We start from the raw sequence: 12,847 nt of genomic DNA on the forward strand, positions 1-12,847 counted from the left end.
TCATAATATTAATATACTGATTCGCAAGTCTAGCCTACATGTCTTCATCCTAATAAACAAAATAAATATTGGTATGTACTGTAGCCTATGTGTTTTTGGCTTCTCGGAGCCTCTCAAATGTAAATTGTCCATATCTGTCAGGAAATGCAAGCGCGCGTGACAGAGCCCTTCAGTTTATGCGGCGCATGTGTTCCTGATTTCCATGACAAATGTCACTAGTGACGTCCTTTCTGGCAGCTTGCTTCCATATGCTTTAAGTGTATGCTCTATTTATCTTCTCATAGTTACAGAAGTTAAGGACTTAAACAAAGGCACCGCATTATGCTTGACCCCTAGCCCTTAATAAACATGCAACAGTGTGTCTGTTGTAGCCTATTAATGGTGTGTTTTTAGAAGTTTGACAAATCTTTCTAAAATCATGCCTACGAATATTCTGTGTGTTGTTGCTGTATAGGCCAACAGCCCATTTTCCTTTCATTATTGGACTTGCGTGACCTGTTGATTTGAGACATGTCACCACTAGATGGCGACATGTTATATAAAATGTTAACAGTTCTCAGCAATCAAGGGTGTATGAATGAATTAACTAAAATAATATGTACAAATGTTGCATCTGGTCGGCGTAATGACACAAAGACGATTCAGATTGGTATTCTTTATTTTCCCCCAAATGCAGAGAAGTAACAAAAATACAAGCATTTAAATATGATCTAGTACATATTTTCATAAAGATACAAATGAGATGCAAACAGAGAAAGTGCTAAAACAAAAATCAACCTCAGTTATGATTCCATCTGTCATTTCAAAAACAAAAAAAAGAGGTAAAAATAAAGAAATAGGTCCCTCTCCCTTTCTAAAATAAGGCCTCAATTAAAAAAAAGGTGTGATTTAAAGAGAGAAACTTAGGACCATACAATCAGTGCAGTATCTAGACAAGTGATTCATTTTTTTTCCCAATTTTTTTTTTCCTTTACAAAATCAATAGCAAGAAGTGTTTCGAGCTAAAACAAAAAGAAAGTGATCACAAAAAGATCTGAAATGTCATAAGGAAAGCAAAACAAACATTTCATGAAAAGTAAATGTTCTTGCTAGTCTGGAAGCTCAAATGGTATCTGGTTAGGAAATAAGTTGGTGTGTTACCAGTTATCTTGCATTTCCTTGGGGTCAAAACTTAAAGGGAAACTTACAGGAATACTTTCCCATGCAAGCACTCACACACACACACTCGTGCTCTCTTACGATCAAGTGATCCAGCAACTAAAACTACAAAACAATAAGGACCCTGTTTAGATATGTAGCCTACTCCTGCTTTGGTCTACTGTAGGCCTACTGACTGACTAACTCGCATGGTAAAAACGCCAACGTATCACATGGTGAAAAAAGCATGATGATGCCATGTGACTCACACTTGGAACATGGGAACTTAATAAAGAGGAAAAGTTCCAATTGACTAAGAGGAAATCTTGTTTCTGTAGTCTTCTGAACAGGTACTGTAAAATTAAAAAATTTTACGCAATCATTAGTTTATCATTAATTAGCCTTCAGCTCTCACAATTCAACCCCCTACCAAAAAAATACAATATTTTTTATTTATTTTTAAAGTCACCTTTCTTTAACCGCCTCATTACCTGTAACCGTCATTAACTATTGGCTATATCCTATATGGCACCCTATTCTCTCTCTCATACACACATATATAAAAACACAAACAGCACTACTTTTGAACAGGACCCATAGGGCTCTGGTCAAAAGTAGTGCATGGGCCCTGGTCAAAAGTAGTGCACTATACAGGGAATTGGGTGCCATTTGGGACATACACATTGACGGTACAACAGCAGAGTAGGTAGTAATGGAGCGTCTTGGCTCTAGGACCACAGGGGACAGAGATGGAGAGGGGGGGGGTGGGGGGAGGGGGGGGTGGAGATAGAAAAGGATGAAGAGACTTACAATAGACAGAGAGAATGATGGGGCGGGGGTGGACTATGATTAATTTCACCTACAAAGTTACCAGGTACACGAAGACCACAGACGTTAAGACTCATTCATTTATTTAGATACAGACACTGACAGCACCATACAGGTCAGGTTACACCGGTCCACCGAGACTACACAGGCTTCTGATGCCTCCTGTCATGTCTGTCTTATGTCACAGGGTCCTGAACAATCACACACATACACACAGACACCGTGGTGTCCCATCAAACCCGCTGAACTCTCCTGAATGTTGGGGTAACTGAATAAGTGACAAGTGCCTGTTTCACGGCTGCTACTTCCATTACCGGATCGTAATACCATCCATCCCTCCTTCTGCCGGTGTGTGTAGGGGGCCCTTGGGACGTACAGTGAAATTGACAGACAGGCCTGAGGCTCAAGTTCCCTCAGTAACATAGTATTTTCTGTGAGACACACAAAAACATTAAACCCTGTGTCTATCCTTTCTCCTTTAAATTTAGAAGGCGATACAGAGGAAAAACAAGAGAACAGCATGCTCTTTTTGGGTCAGTTTGTGTCCATAACTTGTCCTTCAGAGAAAAACAGAGGGTGACCCCAAAAGTCTAATTTTGTGTGTTTGGGTGAGCACCCAGCCGGGACAGAGTTTATGTCAATCCAACCTAGAGAGTAATGAAAAGGAAAGAATGAGAGAGCACAGATCCCCTCCTTTCATCCCTCCATTTGGGTGGGTCAGCATCCGGCAGGTACATCCGCTATGAAGTCAAACTCGTTCTGTCCTAGCCAGAGTTCAGGCAGCTCGTTAGCCTGGTCCAACCCCAGCTCTACGACCAACGACATCAGAACCTCCTCGTCCACCGGGTCAGAGTCAATAATCCCCCCACAGCCCTGATTCCTCCCTCCAACACCTCCAGGGGTACCCCCCACCAGCTGCCCCGCCGAGCCCAGCGTTGAGGCCCCAAACCCCCTCTGAGGTACTGAGGTGGGCCCAGAGGCTACGCCGCCACCTATACCTCCAGCCAGACTCTGGTAGTGGGAGTTGAGTTTCTGGAGCTGCATGCTGGCGAGGAGGTGCGGGCCGGTCTGGAGGGTCTGCAGGCAGAATGGCTGGGGTTTGGAGAGGGATGGAGAGGTGGAGGTGTGGAGGGTGGTGGAGGAGGGGGGTAAGGGGCCACCCCCGGGTGTCTTGACAGGTACTGCCGTCCCGGGGTAGTGGAGGAGGGTGAGGGAAGATGACGGCAGCTCGCGATCCTTCATGACAACGTGGGTGGGGCTGGAGAACAGCAGCGAGGTCATCACCTGGGGATGCCTGGGAATGAGGAAGAGGAAAATATGTTACGATGACGTCATCAAACAAGGACACTACACAAGGTGGAAGAGATAACAGAGAGTACTAAAAACATACAAGGTTCTGATAAGAGTTATCATCATAGCGGCTGGATCACAGAGTGATGATAAGACTCATTTTCTTTGCTTTAACAGCCTGAAGTCAATTGTTTAACTAGGCTACCCACTAAATATCCTAATCCAAATAGTGGATTGAGACTGGAGACTGTGTCCCGGCTAAAAATCATTGTCTAATTTAATTGGTGGGTCACACGAACAAACACATTTTTTTTTTTTTTGCTTTTTACATTGCAGAAAGGTCTGCATCCCAAATGGCACCCTATTCCCTTTATAGTGCACTATTTTGGACCAGAACCAACTAAGGTTTGGGAACTTGGGATACAGACTAAGTAAATTAAGTAAATTAACCATGAAAATACCATAGAGGCTCAGAGAGAGGGGACTGACTGATTGTCTGGTTGGATGTCTGGGGTTCATAATAGGGTTAAAAGACAACAGACCCATTGAGGTCTGAGTCACATGATAACATACATACATATTGCCCTGAGAAAAGGAGTGTGTATGTGGGTGCGTGCATGTTTGCGTGAAAGAGGGACACACACACACACACACGTCAAGTCATGAGGCTGTCATTTTAGGGAGTTAATCGCTTAATTATATGTGCTGATCCACTGGAACCCCCTTCCCGAGACACACACTCATCCAACCCCCTTCCTGCCCCGGCCCATATTTAGGGAGAGGATAATTGCTACAGGCATGCATGCAGCTGCACTGGGCCTATAGAACACACACACCCGTCATCTTCTGTGGCCTGCCATTGACAGCTGTTTGGTATTCACCACTTTGTGTGTGTTCTCTGGTCCTTTGTGTTCATTATTCATTGGATGATTACTGTCAGAGGCAGACTGACTGCACATGGTTCCTCAACACAACAGCTTTCTATTACACTGATGATGCTGATGGGAAGACAGACAGACCGATAGGAGGAAGGAGAGACACTGGGCCATGTTCAAATATCAGTGGTGGACCAAGTACCCAATTGTCATACTTGAGTAAAAGTAAAAAGATACCTTAATAGAAAATGACTCAAGTAAAAGGGAAAGTTACCCAGTAAAATACTACTGGTGTAAAAGTCAAAGTATTTGGTTTTGAATATCCTTAAGTATCAAAAGTAAATGGTATTGCTAAAACGTACAAGTATAAACCATTTCAAATTCCTTATATTAAGCAAACCAGACAGCACAATGTAGTCTGTTTTTTATTGGCGGATAGCCAGGGGAACACTTCAACAAAGCATTTGGGTTTAGTGAGTCCGCCAGATCAGAGGCAGTAGGAATGACCAGGGATGTTCTCTTGATAAGTGTGTGAATTTGACCATTTCTGTCAAACTGTAACAAGTACTTCTGGGTGTCAGGGAAAATATATGGAGTAAAAAGTACATTCTTTTCTGGAGGAATGTAGTGCAGTAAAAGTTGTAAAAATTATAAATAGTAAAGACACCCCAAAAAACGACTTAAGTAGTACTTTAAAGTATTTTTACTTAAGTACTTTAAACCACTGTCAAATATCCTTCCATCTAAATCAGTGATTAGGCCTTCCCCAAGGAAGGAGAATGCGTTTTGAAAGTATTCCAACAGAGCCTATTGAAGTGGTATGTCTCTCACTAAACTGCTTCTTAACCTATTGCCAAGAAGACAAACTGTTAACTGAATAGCCTACCTTTGTCAATTACCAAGGCTAGTATATTTAGCCTATATAAACTAATCACATTATGTCAGACAATCACTATAGAAGTTACTTGGAACAGGTTTTCAGTAATTTGATGAATCATATCGGTCTCCCGGTGGACTTGTGGGTCAGACCTGAAAGAGCATAAATGCGTCTCATCTCTCCAACAACGGCGGTGTCAATTACCATGCGTGACGAACAAATTGAAACGTCAATCTGCACACACACCTTCACCATATGCTGAGGCTCAGCATGGCCACTTGTTTTAATTGAATCAACACATTTAACTATGGGGTGGAGGAAACAATGCAGAAAGGATATTTAAACCACCCTACAAAATGCCATTAACGTATAGCCTACTTTGCATAACACATATAGGCTAACTCATGTTTGTGACCCCATTTGCAAATTTGGTCAAATTGACTAAATAGCTTAGTCAAAACCAGGCTTTTAGGAGATTAATGTTATTGAGTAGTGCCATAAATCGTTTCAAATAGCGCGTAAAATGTATTTCATTTCAGGGTGTAGGCAAACTTCAGAATGCAGATCCGAAAACTGTTAAAAAAAAACAACCCAAAAACAAGTGCTTGGCAAATACAAGTGCACACTCTGCCTTATTGCTCTGCGAAAGAAAACAAATTGTAAAGCAAACCATGGGCAATGTCAAATAAACATTAGCCTAACGCATAACTTACAAATAGCATTAACAGAAAATGTATACAGGCAAGAACAAACCTTTTAGAAAACCACGTTCAGCGCAGCAGAGAAGGTCCGTGTGTGGAGAGAATTGGCGAGATGTCTAATGAACCCAAATCAACTCGCAAAACCACACCAGTAAGTAAATGTTTTGTCGTCAACTAAAACGTTTGTCAATAGTTGTCTATATTTAGTAAGTCATCCGTTAGGTCCTGTTAAACTGTAGCCATAAAGTAAACGGTTGTGGATCAGGACATTGTCCCCGTGCAGCGTCTCGCCTTCACTCTCAATTTCTCTCTAGACTGGACGACTCGGGCAGAGTTCCCTCAATGGTGTTGTTACTGAATCTAAAGGATTATTCATTCGCTCTCTCTCTCACGCACTCGCACACACACTCGACCCTCAAGAAGCGGCGGGCGAAGTGCGTTTGTGGCTGGACAGCATCCAAATCCCGGCCAAGAGTATAAAGAGAATCGGACAGACGCACAAGTGCTATCGCCCAACAAACGGTTCGGTTAATGGTTAATTCCAGTACCTTAGTGATCCAGTTTCCACAGTTTCCGTGTGCCCGTCATGAAAGCGCTCTACTGAGGCAGATGTTCTTTATTCTCAAGAGCGAGCGCCTTTCTCTACAATCACAGATCAAATAGTGTTCTATTCTATTCTCAACAGCCATCTCACTGATTATCATTCATGAGGGAACGCATAGCCCCAACACCCCTCAATGCACTTGAAACAATAACTGATGATTTGCACAACATAAAATGTGACACCAAAATGAAAAACAGTGTGGGCCAACACACTCTCACTAGTCTACCTAGACTGACACCGTGGATGCTGTCATCAATTAGGTAGGCCTATTTAACATTTAAAAGTCCTCTGTTACAACTATAGGTCAAATAACTCATGTCATCCTGAAATAAAATTACAGACCTAAACATTTCCCCAAATTCGAGGTTGTCATATCAACCCAGACCCATTGATAACACAGCCTTTTTTTCAGATCCTCTGTTCATTCATGCATTGATTTTTAACAATTCATCTCAATATTGTCAGAGAGAAAAGAAAACATGCCAAGGCACCTTCTTTTAAAACACCACGCGCCTTAATTCCTTTTCAGTTAACCACATAAAGGCTTGCGAGCATCTGTCTTTATTGTGGTCAAGTCCCGTCAGTGCGCGGGGACAGTTCTCATGTAGATGCGGCTTAAGCATGATGTATGGAAGTACGGGGAGTCCTCTTTCTCCCCGGTGAGAAAACGTTATGCAAATGAGACGAACGGTTTTCAATTTCCCTCTTGAATGTAAAACTAGAAAAAACGGGTAAAAACAGACCGACCCACATAAACGCAAAATTAACGTCAGCTTGTAATGTTCAACAACTCTCCTTTGATACAATTTTTTGCAAGCCTAGCTATATTAGACTGAGCCCTAAAGCAAAAATGTATCTTATGACAAAACAATTCATAATCTAAAAGGTCAACTGATGTAGTCAAATGAAATGATGACATCCTATGGAGGGAAACATGTTTTGCATAAAATGTCGTTGGGAAGGCCTGATGCAGTCAGTCTAGTCGCCATGCCATACAGGACATGGCAGGCAGGTGTGCTATTCAACAGCATGAATAGAGATGGGAGTTTGATTTCAGGCTGGGGAGGAGAGTAAACGTTCTTATCTATACACTAGGCTCTGAGTTTCTTTAGTGAAGCTGTCAGGCAGATAGGGTGTGTATGGTTAATGTATGGAAGCCATGCCTTTTCTCAATTGGATTTGTGCAACTCCTACATCCACTTTACTCCGCCCTCTCTCGCCTCCTTTTGAAAAAGGTCAAAGGTAATCGAGGTGATGTGGCGAGGAGACTACGTGGACGAAAATGCGCATGTATGAAAGACTCCTCCACTCGCGTGTCACGGTTTTGACGAGATGGGATGCCCCATTGTCAAAAGTGACTTTTCGTAAGTCAGGAAAACGTAACCGGCAGGTTAGGATAATTAAGGTAGTAGGTTTGGAAAAGTGTTAGGGTTAGCTAAAATGATTTCCGACTTGACTTGAATATGTAAACTGACATCACGTTCACATTAGCGGCATCCCTTCGAGACATGACCGCGCTTCATCTGTTGAATTACGTTTACAGTGGTGGAGCCCAAAATAAGTGAAAAGTGATTAAAAACGAATTAAATTAGTTGTGCAGGACATTTTAAAGACAATACGTTCCATATTGTTTTTAAACGTGTGTATGCTTTTCTCCAACAAAACAAAAGCTGAATCAAAGGGGGTGTGGCAGATTTCAAAACTCTTCAACAAATGGCAACTTGATGAAAGGTGGCTATCAAGGAGGGAAGGACACTCATTCGTTCGCCAACTAACGAATTGACATCACCACTTATCGGTTTCTGGGTCATGGAAAAGAGAGGTGTGGAGGACGGGGTTTTCTTCAAATGATTAAAGGCCCCATTAAATAAGGTGGATTGAGAAACATATTTTTGGTTGGCAAAGGACTGATAATTTGGCCATATTGCCAATCCAAAAATAAAGTGATATGCCATGCAACAGCTCTATGCCAAATGTTAAAAATGGTCTTCAAGAAATCTGAGGAATTATCAATGTTTTAAATAGAGAAACAGTTAAGACGTACTAAAATATTTTTTGGAATCCAGCTCCCTAGGCCCTGAAGTTGTCTTGTTCTGGTCTCCATGCAATGTCATAATAAGGGGGGTTTGGGGGAGGAGGTGGAAGACAGAACTACCCTACTCTCATGTCTAAATTCATCCGTTTTTACTGAGTCTTTGCGGAATAGGCTGTCACAGAGCTGTTTACAAGATAGGACTTTCAATCAGTTTCGTCTTTCCTCCTAACCCATAAACAGACTAATGAGTTTCACATGCACTCTGAGGAAAACCACAACTCTGACCACAGAATCCATAAAGTGTGTGTGTCAGTGTGAGTGTGCGTACTCTGTGTGTGTGTTCTGGTTGTGGTCATCATGTTTAAATGAAATCCATAAAGATCACACAGAACTTCTGTTCCACACATGGAACCCACTTTGATTCCCCACCTCTAGGCTGCATCCAAAATGGCACTCTATTCCCATAGGGCTCCAGTCAAAAGTAAAAGTAGTGCACTATAGCGAACAGTGTCATTTGGGTCACAGACCTACATTTGGTGAGTTTCCTATACTGGATGTGATTGAAGCTCATGTTTTAATCAGTTAGTATTTAAAAAAAAATGTTATTTACACCATATTGAAGGCAAAGGTGAACCATAAAAAAAGTTGTACTTTTGTGAAAGCAAAATTATACAAAACTGTTCTACACTCATAATGTACTTACAGTTGAAAGTAAAACATGCGGTTTGAACAGGACTGAAATCAAATTTGCCTGATGCTTTCGCATAAAAGATTTCATTAGACAAGAGATCAGATCATTGACATGCCACTTAAAAACACACAGACTGTACAATATATACGGAACAAAAATAAACATGTTTTGGTCCCATGTTTCATGAGCTGATATAAAAAGGTCCCAGAAATTATCCATACGCACAAAAAGCTTTTCTCTCAGATTTTGTGTAAAATTTGTTTACAACCCTGTTAGTGAGCATTTCTACTTAGCCAAAATAATCAATCCACCTGACAGGTGTGGTATATCAAGAAGCTGATTAAACTGCATTATCATTACACAGGTTCACCTCGTGCTGGGGAAAATAAAAGGCCACTAAAATGTGTAGTTTTGTCACGCAACACAATGCCACAGATGTCTCAAGTTGAGGGGGCATGCAATTGGCATGCTGACTGCAGGAATGTCCACCAGAGCTGTTGTCAGAGAATTGAATGTTAATTTCTCTACCATAAGCCACCTCCGTCAATTTAGAGAATTTGGCAGTACAGCCAACCTGCCTCACAACCGCAGACCTTGTAACCATGCCAGCCCAGGACCTCCACATCCGACTTCTTCAGCGTCTGACACCAGCCACCCGGACAGCTGATGAAACTGAGGAGCATTTCTGTCTGTAATAAAGCCCTTTAGTGGGGAAAAACTAATTCTGATTGGCAGGGAGGGCCCACCCATGGCTACACCCCTGCTCAGTCATGTGAAATCCATAGATTAGGGTCTAATTTATTTCAATTGACGGATTTCCTTATATGAACTGTATCTCAGTAAAATCTTTGAAATAGTTGCGCTTATATTTTTGTTCAGTTAAGAAAAATGCCCATATAAAGCTCCCGAAAAGTACTGCACTCATGTAGTGAAGATCATCTGTAGCACTAAGATCATAAAACATCAACGTTCTTGTCAGGATACTCTATATGGGGTGTAAGATTATCTTAACGCTTAAGATTATCTTTGTTTTTGGGAAACTCACCCCAGGGAGGCATGAACATACAGCACCAGGGAAACAGCTAAAGAGGTAACACTTGCCCCCGACATGTCTGCTTTACTCATTTAGCACAAATCTTAACATAGCCCACTAAATGTTTCCCACGCCTAAATATGTACAAATTTAAGTCTAATATTACAACCCACCCATAGCCTAGGTTCTAAACTGACAATTTAGAAGCAAAATAGAACAAGGTAGGAATTCTGGGCCATGTAATCTTAATCATTATGATCTAAAAGACAAAAAGAATCTTCAAATTCTGATCCTAGATCAGCATTCATACTCAGACCCTTTGGGAATACGGGCCCTGGAAGCCATTTTTAGAGCAGAAATTCTCAGTCTGGTCCATGGCTAGTCGAGCTCGAAACTCCTCCCACAGTTAAAAAAAATATATATATACAAAGACAAAACGGAAACATCAGCACCCTACCCTCCTCCTCGTCCCCTACAATAAAACGTCCCCCTGGAAACATTCAAGTCATGTTTTTCCACATTGCTCCTGCTCCACCCACCCCCCCACACACACTCCAACATCTCCCTCTCCTCCCCGTTGGCAAAGGATGGAGCTCCAACATACGGTCTTCATCAGCCTGGCGTGTGTGTTCATTACCCCAGGAGGCCCTGATTGGAAACATGAGACTCCGCTCTTAAACCACATTCTTCAAATTCCCTGTAAACAACAGAGGGGAGGGATGGAGGGAGGGAAAAACTGTGTTAAATTAATCATAGATACTTAGAAATAAGCACAATGAAAACACTCATGAAACAAAGTCAAAACACAGAAAAAAAACATTAATTTCTCACATTGTGTCCATACAGAGCATGTACGCGCACACACACACACACCTCATCCCAGTCATCAGTGACAGCGTTAGCATGACGCTAAGTGTGAACAGAAGTGCTGTCAGTGATACATCAGATTTATCTGTAGATGAAAGGAGAGTTAACCTCCTGTTACCCTGGTTTAGATAAGAGGGAGGTGTGTATGTGTGTGCGGGAGGAGTAGCCTAGCGGTGACTAAGAGTTCACTTGTCTAAATGTAATGTAAACTAATGTAAACTCACTGTCGACTGCATTTATTTTCAGCAAACTTAACATGTGTAAATATTTGTATGAACATAAGATTCAACAACAGACATAAACTGAACAACTTCCACAGACATGTGACTAACAGAAATGGAATAATGTGTCCCTGAACAAAGGGAGGGGGGGGGGGGGGGTCAAAATCGAAAGTAACAGTCAGTATCTGGTGTGGCCACCAATTGCATTAAGTACTGCAGTGCATCTCCTCCTAATGGACTGCACCAGATTTGCCAGTTCTTGCTGTGAGATGGTGGAAGAGTGGGGTAGGACATTTCTGGGTGGGGGAATGGCCCTAGCCCTCACCCTCCAATCCAGCAGGTCCCAGACGTGCTCAATGGGATTGAGATCCGGACTCTTCACTGGCCATGGCAGAACACTGACATTCCTGTCTTGTATGAAATTGCGCACAGAAAGAGCAGTATGGCTGGTGTCATTGTCATGCTGGAGGTTCATGTCAGGATGAGCCTGCAGGAAGGGTACCCTGTAACACACAGCGTTGAGATTGCCTGCAATGACAACAAGCTCAGTCCGATGATGCTGTGACACACCGCCCCAGACCATGACGGACCCTCCACCTCCAAATCTATCCCGCTCCAGAGTACAGGCCTCAGTGTAACGCTCATTCCTTCGACGATAAACGCAAATCTGACCATCACCCCTGGTGAGACAAAACCGCAACTCGTCAGTGAAGAGCACTTTTTGCCAGTCCTGTCTGGTTTGTGCCCATAGGCGACGTCGTTGCCGGTGATGTCTGGTGAGGACCTGCCTAACAACAGGCCTACAAGCCCGCAGTCCAGCCTCTCTCAGCCTATTGCGGACAGTCTGAGCACTGATGGAGGGATTGTGCGTTCCTGGTGTCACTCGGGCAGTTGTTGTTGCCATCCTGTACTTGTCCCGCAGGTGTGATGTTCGGATGTACCGATCCTGTGCAGGTGTTGTTACACGTGGTCTGCCATTGCGAGGATGATCAGCTGTCCGCCCTGTAGCGCTGTCTTAGGCGTCTCACAGTACGGACAATGCAATTTATTGCCCTGGTCACATCTGCAGTCCTCATACCTCCTTGCAGCATGCATAAGGCACGTTCACGCAGATGAGCAGGGACCCTGGGTATCTTTCAGAGTCAGTAGAAAGGCCTCTTTAGTGTCCTAACTTTTCATAACTGTGACCTTAATTGCATTAAATGCATGGGAAACCATGTTTAAACCCTTCACAATGAAGATCTGTGAAGTTATTTGGATTTTTACAAATCATCTTTGAAAGACAGGGTCCTGAAAAAGGGATGTTTCTTTTTTTGCTGAGTTTGTTCGTTCAGCGATTCACTGTCTGTCGTAACGAGGAAGAAAGAGAATGTGGATACAAAAATAAAACGCAACATGCAACAATTTCAAAGATTTTACTCATTTACAGTTCATATAACAAAATAAGTAAATTGAAATAAATGAATTAGGCCCTAATCTATGGATTTTACATGGCTGGGAATACAGATATGCATTTGTTGGTCACAGATAAAAGGTAGGGGCGTAGATCAGAAAACCAGTCAGTATCTGGGGTGACCACCATTTCGTCATGCAGCGCGACACATCTCCATCGAATAGAGTTGATCAGGCAGTTGATTGTGGCCTGTGGAATGTTGTCCCACTCCTCTTCAATGGATGTGTGAAGTTGT

General features: G+C 42.5%; 2 protein-coding genes across 2 annotated transcripts in view; both read right to left on the reverse strand.

Moving 5' to 3' along the window:
* Positions 1-640: 640 nt before the first annotated feature.
* On the reverse strand, positions 641-9,299 carry LOC115198594 (cbp/p300-interacting transactivator 1). The gene is made up of 2 exons (XM_029760648.1): positions 5,761-9,299; positions 641-3,259 (listed from the first exon to the last, which is right to left on the reverse strand). The coding sequence occupies exon 2, from the start codon at positions 3,244-3,246 to the stop codon at positions 2,683-2,685; it is 564 nt and encodes a 187-aa protein (XP_029616508.1). The 5' UTR covers positions 3,247-3,259; positions 5,761-9,299; the 3' UTR covers positions 641-2,682.
* An 822-nt stretch (positions 9,300-10,121) lies between these two features.
* Positions 10,122-12,847, reverse strand: part of hdac8 (histone deacetylase 8) — a 35,489-nt gene continuing 32,763 nt past the window's right edge. Inside the window, exon 11 of the mRNA XM_029760649.1 lies at positions 10,122-10,768. Coding sequence (XP_029616509.1) covers positions 10,746-10,768 — 23 coding nt within the window. The 3' untranslated portion in view covers positions 10,122-10,745. The remainder of the gene's footprint in view (positions 10,769-12,847) is intronic.

This window comes from Salmo trutta, chromosome 8 (genome assembly GCF_901001165.1).
Source record: "Salmo trutta chromosome 8, fSalTru1.1, whole genome shotgun sequence".
NCBI lineage: Eukaryota > Metazoa > Chordata > Actinopteri > Salmoniformes > Salmonidae > Salmo > Salmo trutta.

Coding starts and splice junctions, on each gene's coding strand:
- LOC115198594 (XM_029760648.1), bottom strand. CDS start 3,246: ATGACCTCGCTGCTGTTCTCCAGCCCCACCCACGTTGTCATGAAGGAT.